The 15,719-nt window shown below is 52.9% G+C and overlaps 6 protein-coding genes across 6 annotated transcripts; 3 read left to right on the forward strand and 3 right to left on the reverse strand.

The window, feature by feature from the left end:
* Nucleotides 1-1,083: 1,083 nt before the first annotated feature.
* Nucleotides 1,084-2,133, forward strand: vlmA_2 (Fatty acid hydroxylase vlmA; the record flags this gene model as incomplete). Its single annotated transcript, XM_014693227.1, has 1 exon — nucleotides 1,084-2,133. The coding sequence occupies one exon, from the start codon at nucleotides 1,084-1,086 to the stop codon at nucleotides 2,131-2,133; it is 1,050 nt and encodes a 349-aa protein (XP_014548713.1).
* A 715-nt stretch (nucleotides 2,134-2,848) lies between these two features.
* trz1 (Ribonuclease Z 1) lies at nucleotides 2,849-5,383 on the forward strand (the record flags this gene model as incomplete). Its single annotated transcript, XM_014693226.1, has 1 exon — nucleotides 2,849-5,383. One exon carries the CDS (start codon nucleotides 2,849-2,851, stop codon nucleotides 5,381-5,383), a length of 2,535 nt encoding a protein of 844 aa, XP_014548712.1.
* A 492-nt stretch (nucleotides 5,384-5,875) lies between these two features.
* FSF1 (Sideroflexin FSF1) lies at nucleotides 5,876-7,092 on the reverse strand (the record flags this gene model as incomplete). Its single annotated transcript, XM_014693225.1, has 3 exons — nucleotides 5,876-6,699; nucleotides 6,770-6,903; nucleotides 6,989-7,092. The coding sequence occupies 3 exons, from the start codon at nucleotides 7,090-7,092 to the stop codon at nucleotides 5,876-5,878; spliced, it is 1,062 nt and encodes a 353-aa protein (XP_014548711.1).
* Nucleotides 7,093-8,645: 1,553 nt separating this feature from the next.
* G6M90_00g018270 (uncharacterized protein) lies at nucleotides 8,646-10,343 on the reverse strand (the record flags this gene model as incomplete). The annotated part of the gene is made up of 2 exons (XM_014693224.1): nucleotides 8,646-9,237; nucleotides 9,298-10,343. 2 exons carry the CDS (start codon nucleotides 10,341-10,343, stop codon nucleotides 8,646-8,648), a joined length of 1,638 nt encoding a protein of 545 aa, XP_014548710.1.
* A 3,294-nt stretch (nucleotides 10,344-13,637) lies between these two features.
* Nucleotides 13,638-13,973, forward strand: G6M90_00g018280 (uncharacterized protein; the record flags this gene model as incomplete). The annotated part of the gene is made up of 1 exon (XM_066129817.1): nucleotides 13,638-13,973. One exon carries the CDS (start codon nucleotides 13,638-13,640, stop codon nucleotides 13,971-13,973), a length of 336 nt encoding a protein of 111 aa, XP_065985859.1.
* A 290-nt stretch (nucleotides 13,974-14,263) lies between these two features.
* Nucleotides 14,264-14,500, reverse strand: G6M90_00g018290 (uncharacterized protein; the record flags this gene model as incomplete). The annotated part of the gene is made up of 1 exon (XM_066129818.1): nucleotides 14,264-14,500. One exon carries the CDS (start codon nucleotides 14,498-14,500, stop codon nucleotides 14,264-14,266), a length of 237 nt encoding a protein of 78 aa, XP_065986138.1.
* Nucleotides 14,501-15,719: the final 1,219 nt, after the last annotated feature.

A 15,719-nucleotide genomic window follows, 5' to 3' on the forward strand; every position in this document is an offset into this window, starting at 1 on the left:
ACGACATGCCACGCGCAACCTCGAGGCGAGCAAGGACAAATGGCCATTCAAGAAACAAGCCACCATGTACAACAAGATAGCATTCTACAACCAGAATCGCAACGCGAGGATAGCATATTGGATCTTGCCGCGAACATCACTAGACGTCACGGTCTCGCTGCAGTATGTATAGACAAACCCAGACGCGTTCTGACGGCTGCGCGAGGGGCGAGGCCGTGAGCACGGAGTTGTGCGTCTTCTAGTCATACTTCTCTGGTGGCGTTGAGACCCTCTCGCAAATAAATAGGCACCTCGCTTTCAAGTTCGAAACTAGTCTTCTTATCTTGGATGCACGAATCGAAAACTGAACCTAAAGCCAAAAGTGATTCAAAAGACGTTTCCTTGTCGTTCTTCCTTCGACTCAGCGGCATAGCTTCTCCTCCAAGTTCAACCACAGTAATATATCCCATGAAAAACTACTGCCTTCACCAGAAGGAAGAGTTCCATGTCGATCAGGAATGGGTACATCTATTCAGTTCTGAAACGCGTACAATTCGGTCACCCAGACGGATCCGTCGTCGACGGCGCAGTGTAATCTCGCCTTTTTGAACCACTTGCATCACCGCCTGGCTGGAAATGGGTAGAGCTGGGTTAGGCTTTGATTGCTGGGATTGGATGTAAGTGGCTTGCACGTAATAGTGTTTTATTCCCCCCGTTCGTAGCGTACACATGCTAACCTTAAAAAAAGGCCATGCGTTGTTGACTTGCCACAAATCTCCGCATCCGACTCCCTAGCAGAGGGGGAAACCTGGGGTGCCTATTGCAATCTACTCTTCGAAATTCAACTCTGAAGCCGAGGTTCCGCTTCCGTTCCTGAAATAAGGGCGCGGCTAATGGGGAGACTTGTCCCGATCGCTATGCCGCCACTACCTCTAGATCGACCCACGATGTTATGAACGGAGCCGGGTGAACTGCCAGAACCGTCTCGTCTACGGTTACGTATTAAGGATTTAAAGGCAGTTTTCGCCTTTATTTGGGTCCATTTTCGTCTTTTAACATGGACTGTTAGCGTGTTGATTGTTTTTCACGCAATTGGGACACATCATGGAAACTCAACGCAACCCCAAAGACTCTATGAGGTCTACTTGGCGGCGCTCGCCTCGCTCGGAGTGGACCATCTACCATCGTCTCATAGACCGTCTTGACGTTCATCACGTCTTTCTCGATAGGCCTGTACCCGTGCACTCAAAAGATGACCCGGTGCCATATTTGCCGGACTGGCAGATGCACAGATGGATCCTGATCCATGCCGTTATCCCGTTGGCTATCCACCACGCCTTTGTTTACTTCACAGGACGCAATCTCAGTGTCATCGGTGCATTTGCTTTATACCATGTCTTCCTCACATTTAATAGTGTCCGCGAGATACAAATTCTGCGCAGACTAGGCCATATTCACGGCTTCCTTGATGGAGACAAGCACGAGCGAGACGGTGTGCCAGACGTTAACGTCAAAAAGGTCTTCATGTCACTCCTCTCAGCAAGCAACGTTCGCCCGATGCTAGTCATTATTCTCGCGTACAGAAAAAACCAGCTTCCCTCCTCCATAAGCTGGACGTGGCTCCCGGTCGAGATTGCACTATACGGCCTGGCCGTCGACTTCTGGTTTTATTGGTATCATAGACTGATGCATGATATGGGCAGCCTGTGGCAGTTCCATCGCACTCACCATCTGACGAAACACCCAAACCCTTTACTGTCTCTGTACGCGGACGGCGTCCAGGAAATCTTTGACATGATTGTCATTCCATTGTTGGCATTCTACACCATCAAGCATGTGTTTGGGCTTCCCATGGGCTTTTACGAGTTGTGGATGTGTCATCAGTACTTGATCTTCACTGAGGTCTTGGGACATAGCGGACTGAGAATCTATGCGACCGCGCCGACGCCACTGAGCTGGTTGTACAAATGGCTTGATGTAGAGGGTATTATTGAGGATCATGACTTGCATCACCGAAGGGGCTGGAAGAGCAGTTTCAATTACGGCAAGCATTCGCGTGTGTGGGACACTATTTGGGGCACAGTGACGGATCGGGTTGAGTGCAAGGCGGGAAACATTGACTATGTCAATACAGCCTCGTTTCCGATGTGGTGAGGCCGGTTGATGTATGGCAGAGCGGGATTTTGAGAACCTGGCTATATCACTAGATTGAGTTGGAGAGAGGAGGTTGCCAGAAGTTGCCTATCAAGAGATTGCTGGTTACACTGTATGCTGACAGCAAATGAATTCCTTTATCAACAATTCCCAGCTTGGGTATGGCCAAAATCATTTGCTTAATCGGGTTGAGACACAGTTTCGCCGTCGCCCACAATGCCCAGCAACATTCTCGTCCAGTAGGGTCTGGTGCTTTTGCAAGCTTGAGTTTATTTACAGTTACCTGTGGCCAATCACGGTTGGTTCCCCAGCTCCAAAACTGTTAGTCATCCAAATACCCTTTGCCTGCAACCTTCTTTGATGCGTCATTCGGCGTTTGTGACTCGACCCGCATGTCTGCTTGACCCAGAAAAAAAGTCATCTCGTGGGGCAAGCCTTCATGTAGCTGCGCTTGTGGACTTCGCAATCTTGTTATATTTTCAACGTCGTCCCGCCCTCGCCGATGGAAATATGCGGCGCAAAGGGTCTGCGCACTAATTGTCTGCTCTCGGCGTCACTCTTTAGCCGGCGACAACTTAGCCTCACTAATCGCAGGTGCCGTCCATTAGCTTGTCGACCTCCGGCGCAAAGAAATCACGGACCTGGATCACTACCCGCCATACGAGCATACTCACGTCTGTCCCGAAGTCCACGAGGCCATCCTGACGGCTCGATCATGACTACCACGGTCGAGGTTGCGACAGTTCCGTCGACTGATACTCCAGGAACCTGCATCTACCTCCACCATGACAAGAGATCGTACATCTTCGGCCAGGTGGCTGAAGGCACACAGCGAGCCTTTGGGAGTCGAAAGATTCACATGGGAGGTACAGAGCACGTCTTTCTCAGCGGAAGCATTGGCTGGAACCAAATGGGTGGTCTGATAGGATATCTGCTCAGTGTTGGTGGCGCAATCGATGCAGCAAAGGAGCATACGGTCACCGAAAATGTCAAGAGGAAAGCAAAAGGGCAGAAGTTGCTAACACCTGCAATTCACGGAGGCATTGGTGTTCATGGAGGAGACAATCTTTGCCACATATTGGCAGCCTGTCGACCAGTCATCTTTCGACAACCCATCAGTGTACGGCCTCACGAATTTCGGGAAGATCCTCGAAGCATCGACCCTACCAAGACGGAACCTGACTGGGTGGATGACGCTGTTCGGGTGTGGAAAGTGCCTGCAAAGAGGGCTCGGTCGAGTAGTCCTCCGAAACGGCGTCACGAAGAAATTTCAAACGGCAATGGTGGGCAATCACAAGACCAAACGTCGAAACGGCGATCAGCGATTTCCGACCCAGAAGTTGCCGGTATGATTGTGGAGCGGATCATGTTTAGCGGCAGCCTCAACAACAGGTCAGTCTTGCTACCTCGGAAAATTCGCGATTTAAAGCCTACAGACAAAGCGGTCATCATCAACGGCAAGACCATGAGAGTCTACCGGGGACCATTCGCTTCAGATGACGTCGAGCTCTCAAATCCAGACCTCACTGCCTGGGTGTTCCCCGACCCTGGTGACAACGCTGGGGACGGAAAGAATGAAGACGTCCTGGCCATCAATCACTTTCCTCTCCCCAAAACCGCCTATGGGGACACTTCGATGTCTTATATCGTCAAGTGCCATGATCGAAGGGGTAAATTTAATGCCGTTGTTGCAAAGGAACATGGTGTGCAGCCCCGAGACTTCAAGCTGCTAACCGCTGGGCAGTCGGTAGAAGGAAAGGATGGTAAGGTGGTTACGCCTGATATGGTCCTAGGGGAGCGTCAGCCTGGAAAGGGTATCATCATTGCGGACATTGCCTCACCGGACTTCCTCGAGTCATTCTTAGAGCGGCCAGAGTGGGAATCTCCAGAGATGATGGAGCATATCTGCGTCATATACTGGATTTTGGGTAGTGACTTGACCTCTGATGCCCGGATCAAGAAGTTCATTGAGAAGCGCCCTCACATCAAGCACATTTTTTGCTCACAGGATACATGTCCCAACATGATTACGCATCCTGGTGCTGCCGAAATCCAAACCAAGCTACGAAGGATTGACCCCGAACGCTTCCCCCTGCCAAAGTTTGACAACACCATCAAGCATCCCGCCCTGCCTGCCGGGTCACCCATTGAGTTTGGCCGCTCAGGCAAAAAGTTCCAACTCATGCCTCGCCTCACCTTTGACGACCAGGCAATGGCCCCATTCCCAGACTTGCTAGGTGCCGCAAAGTCGGTAGATGAAGAGCTGATAACGCTAGCCGAGGAAGCCAAAGCCGAGGCAACAAATGCCGAATTCCTAGCCCGAGTCGAAGAAACAGAAAAGGACATTCCCAACAGAGATGCTGAAATCATCCCATTGGGAACCGGCTCGTCTGTGCCCAGCAAACACCGCAACGTCTCAGCAACGCTTATTCGAGTTCCCGGTATAGGAAACTACCTCCTTGACTGTGGTGAGGGCACCCTAGGCCAAATTCGCCGAGCCTTTGACGCCGAGGAAACAGCCGATGTCCTCCGTAACCTCAAATGCATCGTCATCAGCCACGTCCATGCCGACCACCATATGGGGACCGCATCGCTCATCAAAGCCTGGTATGAGCAGTCCATCCGCGACGGCACCAGCACCACACTCGCCATCTCCTGCATTGGGCGCTATCGCAACATGCTCGAAGAACTATCCCAGGTCGAGGACCTAGGCTTTCACCGCCTCCGCTTCCCTAGCTGTCCCTTCCCGAACGGCAAGGACCGCGACATGACCACTGCAGAAGACCTCGGCGAGGAAAACTTTGGCCTCGCATCCATCAAGCGCATCCCTGTCCCTCACTGCTGGCGCTCGTACGGCACGCAGCTCGAACTAACGTCTGGTCTGCGCATAGCATACTCGGGCGACTGCAGGCCCTCGAGCGCCTTTGCTCAGGGCTGCAAGGGAGCCCACCTGCTCGTTCACGAGTGCACATTCGGCGACGATAAACAGGATCACGCCAAGGCCAAGAAGCACTCCACCATGGCAGAGGCGCTTTCTGTGGCGCGAGAGATGGAAGCCCGGAGAACACTGCTGACGCATTTTTCGCAACGGTACTCCAAGGCAGATTCGTTGAAGCGCGACCGGGTACATGGCGAAGAGCATAGCGTCTTGCTGGCGTTTGACTTGATGAGAGTCAAGTTGGGGGATTTCCAAAAGGCAGCGTGCTACGTCCCTGCCGTGCAGAAGTTGATGGAGAAACTGGCGGATTAGGCATCGGATTCTTAGGCATTTGATCCATTTATATACCACTCAGTTATAGATATGTAAGGCTATGCCCTGGTCAATCATACACTTTGTGTTTGTACACGGTGCAAGGCGAAATAGAACATCTCACGAAATGATTCTGGCAAATTCCGAAGCTCTGTATACAACATCCGTACTTTGGGGGGCAGTGTGATGCGAAAGACATAAATTGTGTCCGCCCTCGTCTGTACATATACCAGGCCGGCCGGCACACACTCTGCCAATATGATTAAACCAAAGATGGCCATTTCCAAACCTTTGTAGGTTTCTATTTGCAATAATCCAGCAAATCTAGTCTGAACAATTCCGACTCTAGCACATGTCTTGTCTCTCTTCTCTCTGTAAGCCAAAAAAAAGTCCGCCTGCTCTCGGCTGATATACAATGCATCTACGCAATATCCAACCCCCCCCCCAGCTCTCTTGTGAATCGCTTCCACCCACGCTCCTCTCTCTACAGTTCTAAAGCCCCCTATTGAACCACACCTTGCCGTTCAGGCCCCCCTTTCCCCTGAACTCGTCCTCCAAGCTATCGGCCGAAATCTCCTGCTGCTGCGGGAAGACGGCCAGCGCCAGCGGCAGCACGGCAAACGACGTGGCCGCAATGAGCACCAGGTTGAGGCCAATAGGAATACCGGCGGCCAGCCTCGGCCGCGAGCTGACGTACGCGCCCTCCATCAGGTTCCTATACCACGCCTGCCTAGTCTGCACGTGGTACAGCACCATCGGGGGGATAATCATGATGGGCGAGCTGTTGAAGACCCTGCTGGCGGCGGTCTCGTAGACGGCCAGCCGGGCGGCGCGCCGGCTGCGCCCCAGGCTCGGCACGTCGCGCTCCGACAAGCCCTGCTCCTGCAGCCCCCTCTTCTGGTCGGCGGACAGGACGGGCCGCACGTCGATGCCCGCGGCGATTTCGCCGCGGCGCATGAGGTACGCGTTGAGGGCGCCGGCGGTGGCGACGGCGGCAAAGGGCACCAGGCGGCTGAGGATGTTGCGCGTGGCCGGGGCGACGCGGAGCCGGGGCACGAGGGCGTTGAGGCCGAGGGCGACGGAGCACGAGGCCGACACGGCGACGGCGTACGACTTGGCCAGCGTGGCGGCCGACATGGGCGACGACTTGTTGGCGTTGGCCGAGTTGATGGCCACGTTGAGCGACTGGTTGGCGACTTGCCACGCGATGATGCCGGGCGTCTGGAGGCCCGGCTGGAGCATGCCCGCCGTGACGATGAGGTTGGTGATGACGAACGAGGACATGCGGAAGGGGAGGAAGACGGGCTCGCCCGTGTCTGGGCCCGTGTTAGCGAGCTCATTCTCGACAGAGGTGGTTTGGGGGGATGGGGGGGCTGTCGGTCGTACCAGGGTGAAGCGTCGAGTCGACCACCTTTTTGGCGTGCCACAGCTCGGGCGTCATGCTCGCAATCTTGCCCGTCTTGTAGTCTGTGACGAGCTGCTTCGCGCGCTCCAGGCCGCTCGTGCCGGCGAGGAGGGTGCTGCCATGGCGAGTTAGCGCTGCCGAGCAGCCAGCAGTTGAATTGTCGTCGCCGTGGCCTCGTCGAGTCGGTTTCGGCAACTCACCTCGGATCTGTCAAGCCCACCGCGTGCTTCACCCGGCCGAGATACGTGGCCAAATCATATTGCGAAACCGGCAGGTCCCTGGAGCCAGGTAATGAGGCCGACATTGTTGCTGTGCCCGCCCGTCCGTCGTGGCCCTTAGACTCGGGTCGTCGGCGGCCCCAATGCTTGCTCAATCGGCGGGTTGCGTGTTGCCCGGAATATATATGGCTGGTGGTGTCTTGCGGCTTCGGAGTCGCCAGACGTCACCTGGTTAGTCAAATTTTTGCGTGGCCGGCACGAACCATCCTGTGGGGCCGGTGGCTTTGGCCATTCAAATGTTGGCTTTGGCCATTGTTCAGTCAATGGCATGCGAGCAATGAACCACCAGACCATCAAGCAGCCGCATTACTACTGCAACATCGTCAACTGTCGTCAATGCAAAAAAAAAAAGGGCACATGTAGGCGGCCGCGCTCACAAATGCCAAACCCACCCGCCACTTTCCCTCCCCTCTTCCAACCCCGGTAATGCTCCCCCGGGTCGATTGGGAACTCGCACAAATGGGAGGACAAACTGCAAACTGCGCAAACACGATGTGAAGCGACCCACCGTGATGGAAGGGATCGACAGGGCTGCCGACGTCGACGAAGTCCCGGGCTCTTTGCTACCCAATCAAGATTATCTCGGGGCGAAAACAGACAAAGGGCAGCGAATAGCATTGAAACCTATGAGCGAAAGACGGCCTGCCGGCTCCCTGGATCACATGGGATTCCGGCAGAACCAGGGCGGTGTGAAAATGATGCACGCATCCGACAACTGTCGTGGAATACACATGCATCAAGCACATGAATGAACACGCAGTCCACCGGGGCGCCCCGGCACGAACCAGCTGGACACCCTACTGCCTAGGCGGAACTGTCATTATTCCATCGCTCATTCAAAAAGAGAGTCCAAGTCATTTTCACAAGCCGTTTCATGCGCGTGTCAAAAAAAACTGAAAGAATTCCTATATACTAAGAAAAACGACTTATACTAGTGCCCAAACATGATCCCAACTGCAAAGCAATCTGAATCGGAAACATCAAAATAAAACATAAATAAACAACAAATAAAACAATAGAACAATAGAACAATCTCATCTGTCATTCGTCGTGAAAGCTCGCCACGTATCAAACACGTGCGGCAATTTCTGTAGTTGCGTCCCTGCTCAGAAGCGAAATTCCCGCCTAGGAGAGTCAGCCATGCGGCTCCAAAGCTTCCCATTGGCACGGTAAAAAGTCGACATCCCATAATCTCAGGGCTACTGATCCAACGTCAGTTTCTGCCTTTCCCATCGTGGTCCTACGGCTGCCGGGGAAATTCCCGAGCTAACCCAGATTCCTGTGACTCCTGGAGTGGCATTCGCCCCCCTTCTAGTTCGAGCAAAAAAAGCTGCTCGTCTAGATTGGGAGGGTGTTTTCCCCGAATTGCCTTTTGCCATTGTGCTGGATATCCTATCCAGCTCGGCAAGACTGGGCGTGACTTAATTTTTTTTTAAAAAAAAAAAAAACACTTGTATTGCCCAAAATTCAAATTCCATCCCCGCCCCGGGTACCAGAGCGCTCCAACTGTGGTACGTTAGCAGCTGCATGACAGTTTATGCAAGGTCGTAGATTTGGATGCAGGACTTACAACTCTCATTCAGCCAGTGGTGTAGTTCCTGCGGTTTGTGTCGGGCCGAATGTCTGTCGAGTGGAAGGACGAGGCCATATGGGCCATGATGGAAAGACGCTTCTGCATCTCACCGATTTGCTGCAGGTTGCGATCGTCGTCAGGCTTGCTTAGGCTGCGGCAGAGATCCTCAACAGCACGTCGCTGGTCGAGCCACTGCTCGAGGAGGGGCTTGGAGGAGACCTGCTTGGAGTCGGCCACCGGCATCGACTTGAGCGTGGCCTTGCGAGTGCCATTCTGCGGCTCTGCAACCTCAGTCTTTCTCTTGCGGCCCTTGGCAGATTGTCCATTGGCAGTGGCGGGTGGAGAGCCACTGGAGCTTCCGTGGTCGTTGTGCACACGCTTCATGTGGTCGCGGAGGTTCCACTGGCGAGGGAAGCCGTTGCCTGAAACAGCGCGCTCGCAGCCCTCATAGGCGCAGAGGAAGGGCTTGTCACCGTGTCCATGCAGTCCGTGAGCCTCACGTTCGTGACGCAGCAGGCAGGCGGTGGAGGAGAAGCGAGCCCCTTCGCAAGAATCTGCCTTGCAACGGTATGGCTTCAGGTGTGAATCCACAAATTTGCTACGCAGGCTGTTAGTTGGCCAAGCTTAGGCTGGATCGTGCAGAGAACCAAATACTTACTCGTAGTTGCACTTGAGCTTCTCGGGCTTGTGGTTGCAGCTGGTCTGTCCTTCCCAAGGGCAGTGGAAAAGACCGTCGGGTCCGGGTGTGACATTCTTGTAAAGACGATGGTCCCGAGCTGAGGACTCGCCATCACTTCCGTGTCTGCGGGAGGGATATCCATGGGGCATGGCTACGCCCTCCTCAATCTTGGGGACAATAGTGTCCTTGTCTGATGCCATAGAGACCTTGCGCTCCGAACTGATCAAAGATGCGTAAGACGTCTGTTCAGTATTTGCGTTGAAGTATTCAACATACCTAGGCGAATCACCAACAATCTCGGGCGAAGAGTTGGGGCTCAGCGCAGAAGGCAGCCAAACATCATCAACAGTGGCAGGGGAGGAAGTCCGGGAGATGGAGCTAGAAAAGCAGTCCCATGAGCCAGGGGACGAATTGTCCGGCAACACAGACTCGGGACCCAAGTGCATATGCGCAGGCACCATGTGCATAGGGCCGGCCTGAGTGACAGCAAAAGCACCGCTGCCGCCAGCACTGCCACCGCCAGCAGCAATGTTCATGTCAAGCCCCATCTCGGGCCAGTACATTTGAGCATTGGAAGACACCGCATGCGCATCAGCAGCCACGAGAAGACAAGAGTTCATTCCGGCCATGGTTCCGGCGGTGGTAGCAGCTGCGTGGGAAACATTCCTGAAGGCGGACACATTACCTCTGCTCAGCTGTGCGTGTTGAGAGAGAGACGAGCCACTGGATCTGCTCGAATCTGCTCTAGCCATGGCTTGAGCCATTACTGAGCTCTGTGTAGTCCTTGGGTTTGTCCAAACAGAATCCATGGAGGCGGCTTGTTCTAGCCTTGATCCTCTGGGAGTAGTGTGGCCAGATGTGAAAAGATAATCCTCGGCTTCTCCAGAATGTGATGATCCATTGTCCGGGAAATCCTGAAAGTTATGATGGCTCTCTGAAGTGCTTCCCCATGACTGCCCGTTCAACAGGTCTGTCGATGGTTCTGTTTGAGCAAATGAAAACATTGCGGCGGCATTGGAGGCCATTGATGACTGAGGGTAGCTGTAATGATTGCCATGGTTAGTATTTTTACACTACGTTATTGTTGTTCGTCTCATGGAAAAAGAAAATAGAAAATAGAAAAAAGCATAGAAAACAGTATGATCTAGCATGAGTCAACTTTGATCCTGAGAACGGTTAGCCACATGTCAGTCAGGTCTTCAGGGAATGATTGTACAAACCCAGCTATGTACACTGTACAAGTAGTTTTTTTTTCTGACAGTAAAGGACTTGCAATCCATAGGCCGAACGGCATGGAATTCCAGCGATCAAAATGTCCATGCTAAGCAAATTCGGTTCCCACTGTGGCGTGCTGACAACGCATAAGTCGGCATATCAAGTCATCCCGTGGTTCGTTGTCTTTCAAGGCATCACGTCGACAATCCCATTGAAATCCGAGCATCACATTGGCCGATTCAAATCTCTCCAGCCATGGAAATATACGGTTCGCTAAGCGCCAGTAATAGAGCGATACTGAAATCATATTCGCTGGTCCAAAAACAAAAACAGAACATGTCCATGGTAAAGTTGACCGATAAAATGTGGTCCAAAAATCCATTTGCGGGCTTATAACCATGTATTCACAGGCTTGTGTAAAGTGTTGAATCCATTCGCGGCTGCGATAGCAATCAAATTGGATTGCGCGAACTTTGATGAAGTTCTTGAGCCGACGTTTACCACGCGTCAGCTTAACTCGACAGATTGGCTAATCTGCCGTCCATATGTCCATGTATGCACACTGAGGAAATCAGAATGCTCGATCCAAAAAAATTCAACGCTGGTCCTGTACACAATTATAAAATCCGAGGAGTTTTATGGTCCTTCATGCTCCAAAGGTTCGAGAGTCCCGGGTTCTTCTGTTTTAATACGCAATCAAGCGGGCCATACTCACTTTGATGGCTCTGTAATTTTATGTAATCTGTTCCTTGCCCGGCTCGGGCAAGTACTGTCCCGGTTTTGTATCCGCGGAAATGCCGTTGTAATCCGGATATGTGGCTAGTTCAATGTCCTGGGGGGGAATGGTCCTGATGGTACGCAAGATCCGTGTGTAATCACACAAAAAGGAAAAATAGAAAGGCAAGCAAAATGAAAAGACATGATTTTTGCGCAACATGAACAGACGATATGAAAGTCCGGGAGTTTGAAATGGAGAAAAAACAGTACCTAGAAAGTGATTGGACCTCTTCAAGGTCAACTGTGCTATTGTAACCTGGCATATTGGCCGGGTGTGACACAACAAGAGCAACTGGCATTGTATATCCTGGTGGAATATGGTGTGGGAAAGCACACAGACACAGCCAAAGACCAAATCAGATCAACTTGGAAGTCTGGGTGGCAAAAATGGAAAACAGTAGTCCCAGCGGCAGTGAAAAGCTATGGAGCTAGACGCCTTGAAGCTTGTAGTGCAAACAGGGACAGTGCAGGTATATCCTCGGTTTGTATGTATGTGGATGGGGGCAAGTGGTAATCCTTGGGGCTGGTCTTGTTTGTGGAAGATCAGATTGGTTGCGGGAGAGTTTCTGTTGCGACTGAGGGTGGCAAAGCTTGTTTTGAAGAAGAAACAAAGTGGTCGTCGGCAAGGTGAGTTGGGCTGCAATCCAAGGAGTTGGGCAGGAAATTACAAACGAAGGAGAAACCAGTCGGGCCACGAGGGGAACTGCGGGTTTTATTGTTGCAATGGACGCCCGACGACGATAGATGAAGCCGTCCGCCAGGAGTGACCAGGACCGGCCAGCTTCAGTCAGGTTCAGTCACCTCCTGCAACGTCAACAATGCCTGCAGCGAGGCCTGCAGAGGCCTGCAGAGGCCCGCATGGAATGGAGCGCCGCTGGCATCCCTTGGCCAAATGACGCCAATCGCGGACGGCCGTTTGGAGGTCCGGCGACTGCGGACGTGGGTGAACGGGGGGACGCATGAATGCGCTGGCAATCCCACAGCAAGTGATTCGTCTTGTCATACAGGGGTCGTGGCGGTGGCCGTCTTCCTTGCTTGGCCAGCGTCTCACGAGAGTGTGCCATGGTGGAGAAGCGGATTCACGGCAGGACGCGTGAATGGTGAAGACGGCGCCAGATGTGACGACAGTCTGCCAGCGCGACGGCACGAGGCACAGAACAACAAAGCACTGCATATTTGGGGCTGTCGAGGAGGAAACAGAGCGTCCAGTCAGAAACAGCGAGACGGGGGTTAAGGACGAATTTTTCCTCTCGCCTCCGCTGAGGCCAAGATGCCAGCAAGCCTCCCAGCCTCCCAGCCTCCGTCATGAGACAAACAGGAGGAGCAAGGGGCGGTCGGCACACGGCTGGCCACGATCTATCACGCAACAATCAGATTGCCCATCAACGTGGCCGAATTGCCGTTACTGTGTCATCTCCGAACATGCCATGTTAACCGGCCATTACAAAGGTGCTGCGTATGTACAACGGTTTCGACTCTAATGGCCAGGAGCACGGCATGGCTGTGAGTTGTGACGACGACTGTGCCAACACCATTCATCGTGTGACCGCTCTTGCGTTAAGGACGAGGTTCGCATGTCCTGACGTGGCTATTCTATCCAGCATCGAAGCGGGGTCAAGCGAGGGCCAGCTGGCGTGAGACAAACATTGAACGACTGAAAAAATTTTTACTTGTCAAAGACCCTGATGGTTTGATGAGGCAGCGAATAACATGCCTCTCTCGGCAGCCACGTAGCCATGCTCAGATACGAAGTAGCTGAATAACACGTTTCCGAACCCAGCCCTTTCGGTATGATGAGGCGGACATGAAATCGACAGGTGAAGTGTTGCGGAGGATAGGATGATGGAGTGTTCGATATCTCGTTACTGTTGCCACTGTGGCCGGCTCCGAAGCTGCTCAAGATGCCAGGCAAAGACGGGAATGGGAGGCGTGGCACGGCTGAAGGCTGATTGATAGACGTGCTAGGTATTAACGGGACGGCTCGCGTTTGCACGTGGGGCTGTGGCTGGATGGCATCACGGCCATGTATTGATTGACCTTTGCTGTCGTCGTCGCCGCTGACAGTACAACGGGAGTACGGAAATGTGGAATGCGGAAATCGGAAGAGCAAAGCAGGGGTACGAAAGTACGGAGCAGTAGTCAAGCGATTTTACAGCCACTGGCTGGCGTGCTTCCTCGACCGCAACACGTGATCAAGAAAGTCTCTCGAGTCTCGACACGAGACGTCTCTGGCGTAATAATCGTACGGGACACGGTTTCGATGTTAGGATTCTATTCATTTCAGTATCATGCAAATTCCCCGCCGCTTCAGGTTCGCATCCATCATAATGAGGCTACCAAGTATGCAGGCCGGCGGTATTCTCAACCCGACAGACGGCGGTGTGCCTCGTGCTGAGTCTGCTGGCTTTCATCCGCTGTGCTCGTTCATCTGCGTTGACCGCCTGCCGACTCGCAATCTACCGCATGGAAGAGAACTGAAAACAAAACCGACCGTTGGCCATACTATCAGCTGTTGGACTCAAAGATCGCCGATGACTGCTATAGGTGAGGATCATGGTATTGCGATGCATGACGGGCACCACGACCAAGGCATTCTTATTCTTGGTCGTGTTGCTAGCCTCGAAAATAATCACGAAGTTGGGGACAGTGATGTCATCGCATAAAATGCAATTTGAGTTGGTTCACATCAGACATGCAATGTGAAAGTCTCTGCCGCCAGTAACCGTCAGCGTCTTTCGAACAAGGAAAACGTTTGCTCTTTGTTTGTTTATTTTGCACTTTCGACAGAGAAGAGCCGATCAAGGCCTCGGTAGAGCGTATACCAGCAACACACTGTGGGTGGCTCCACGTGAGGTATTTGCTGCCAGGACGAGGTTGATCCCATATCGGTTTTTACTGTCGACCCCGAAGTCATGGATGGCTCTCTTGGCCGCGACCAAGAGCATTGCAACTGCTACATGGGGGCCGAGATCAGATCGAGGAGGGCTGGCGTAAGCAACGGTGAAGAAGGTGAGGCGGTGGTTGGACCACGACCAGCAACGGCGTCGGCGTTGGACGCAGCTACAGGAACAAAGTGTCCATCACCAAAGGCCGTAGCCTCATTGATGCAAACCACAGAAAAGGCAAACAGCCACAGATCACCTCGCATCGATTCGGTGGTCAGCATGCCCTCCTTATGTTCAACACGCATGCCGCGTGTCCGCGGCCGAGAGGCATGGCATGTTGCTCGCATCACATTATTATCTCAAAATTGGTATATCGCTCTCTTGCTTTGCAGGCCCCGCCCTCGTCAAGCAACCCAACTTGCTAAGGCTGGGTGTTAAACTGGGCATGGATGAGGCATGATTGGGCATCGTGCATAAAATCACGGGGTTTGCATGTCCTTCTGCGGTGTCTCAAGCGTTGAAATTTGTCCCCGACATGCACATATGGCAGCATGACTAACATAATACATACCTACCTAGGCAGGTCCTGGACGAGTACGGAGCAGTAACTCACGTCACGTTCTCAGATCTGGCATACAACAATCTGCATCAACCAGACTCGGTGGATTTTTGGCCGGGATATGGAGGGGTCCGGGGCATTATCGCATTGATCCAGACGATTTCTTCTTGGTTCTGCTCCGCATTGTGCCCTACCTAGTGTTATTGCTGCCCAAAGCGTGTATTTTGTGCAGCCGAACAAGAATTTCGTGCTTGACTGGAACCTAGTCCGTGCTCTGTAGCCCTTGGTGTCTTCAAGTCTACAGGGAGGTTCCCTGTTCACAGGTCTGCTCTGACCCAATTCCGATCCAGTGACGACAGGCAAATGCTGAAGGCTCAATTAATACGGAGTAGTCCCACTGGGCATTTCAAGACTGGCAAGGGGTGGTTGGTTGGTTGGGCTGAAGTTGTCTTTTTTTTTCCTTATGTCGGCTCGCAAGCCACCAGACTCCTTGGGCAACAATGCAGATGCCCAATCAGCCTCGGCGCATCGAGTGATGCGCGATGTACTCCGGCCACAGAACATATCGGCTTGTCGTCTTGCCGAAGCTTGAAAAGGATGTAGCTCGGCGTGCTCCCTGAAGGCAAGTTAAAAAAAGAAATACGGAGTATTGCAGAGTAGAATTGCAGAGGTCCGAGTATGCTGGTGGCAGTGGTGCCTGAGGCTGGGCTTCGGTTGGGCCCCCATAAACGCCACCTTCATCTCTCCCCTTCACTCAAATGTCCGGCGTCTACTCCGTAGTAGTATTGCACGCTTCAGTCCATAGCGACACATGTGCGAGCAGAGTGACAGTAAAGAGCCCATTTATCCCCAGACCCAGGAGCGGAACAGCAGGTACCCGGCGAAGACGGAGCGCCACATCATCGCTCCGCCGATTTGGTGTCAATGGTTTACATGTACATATGTACATATGTACAGACTCTGCA

This window comes from Metarhizium brunneum, chromosome 1 (assembly GCF_013426205.1).
Source record: "Metarhizium brunneum chromosome 1, complete sequence".
In the NCBI taxonomy this organism is placed as follows: Eukaryota; Fungi; Ascomycota; class Sordariomycetes; order Hypocreales; family Clavicipitaceae; genus Metarhizium; species Metarhizium brunneum.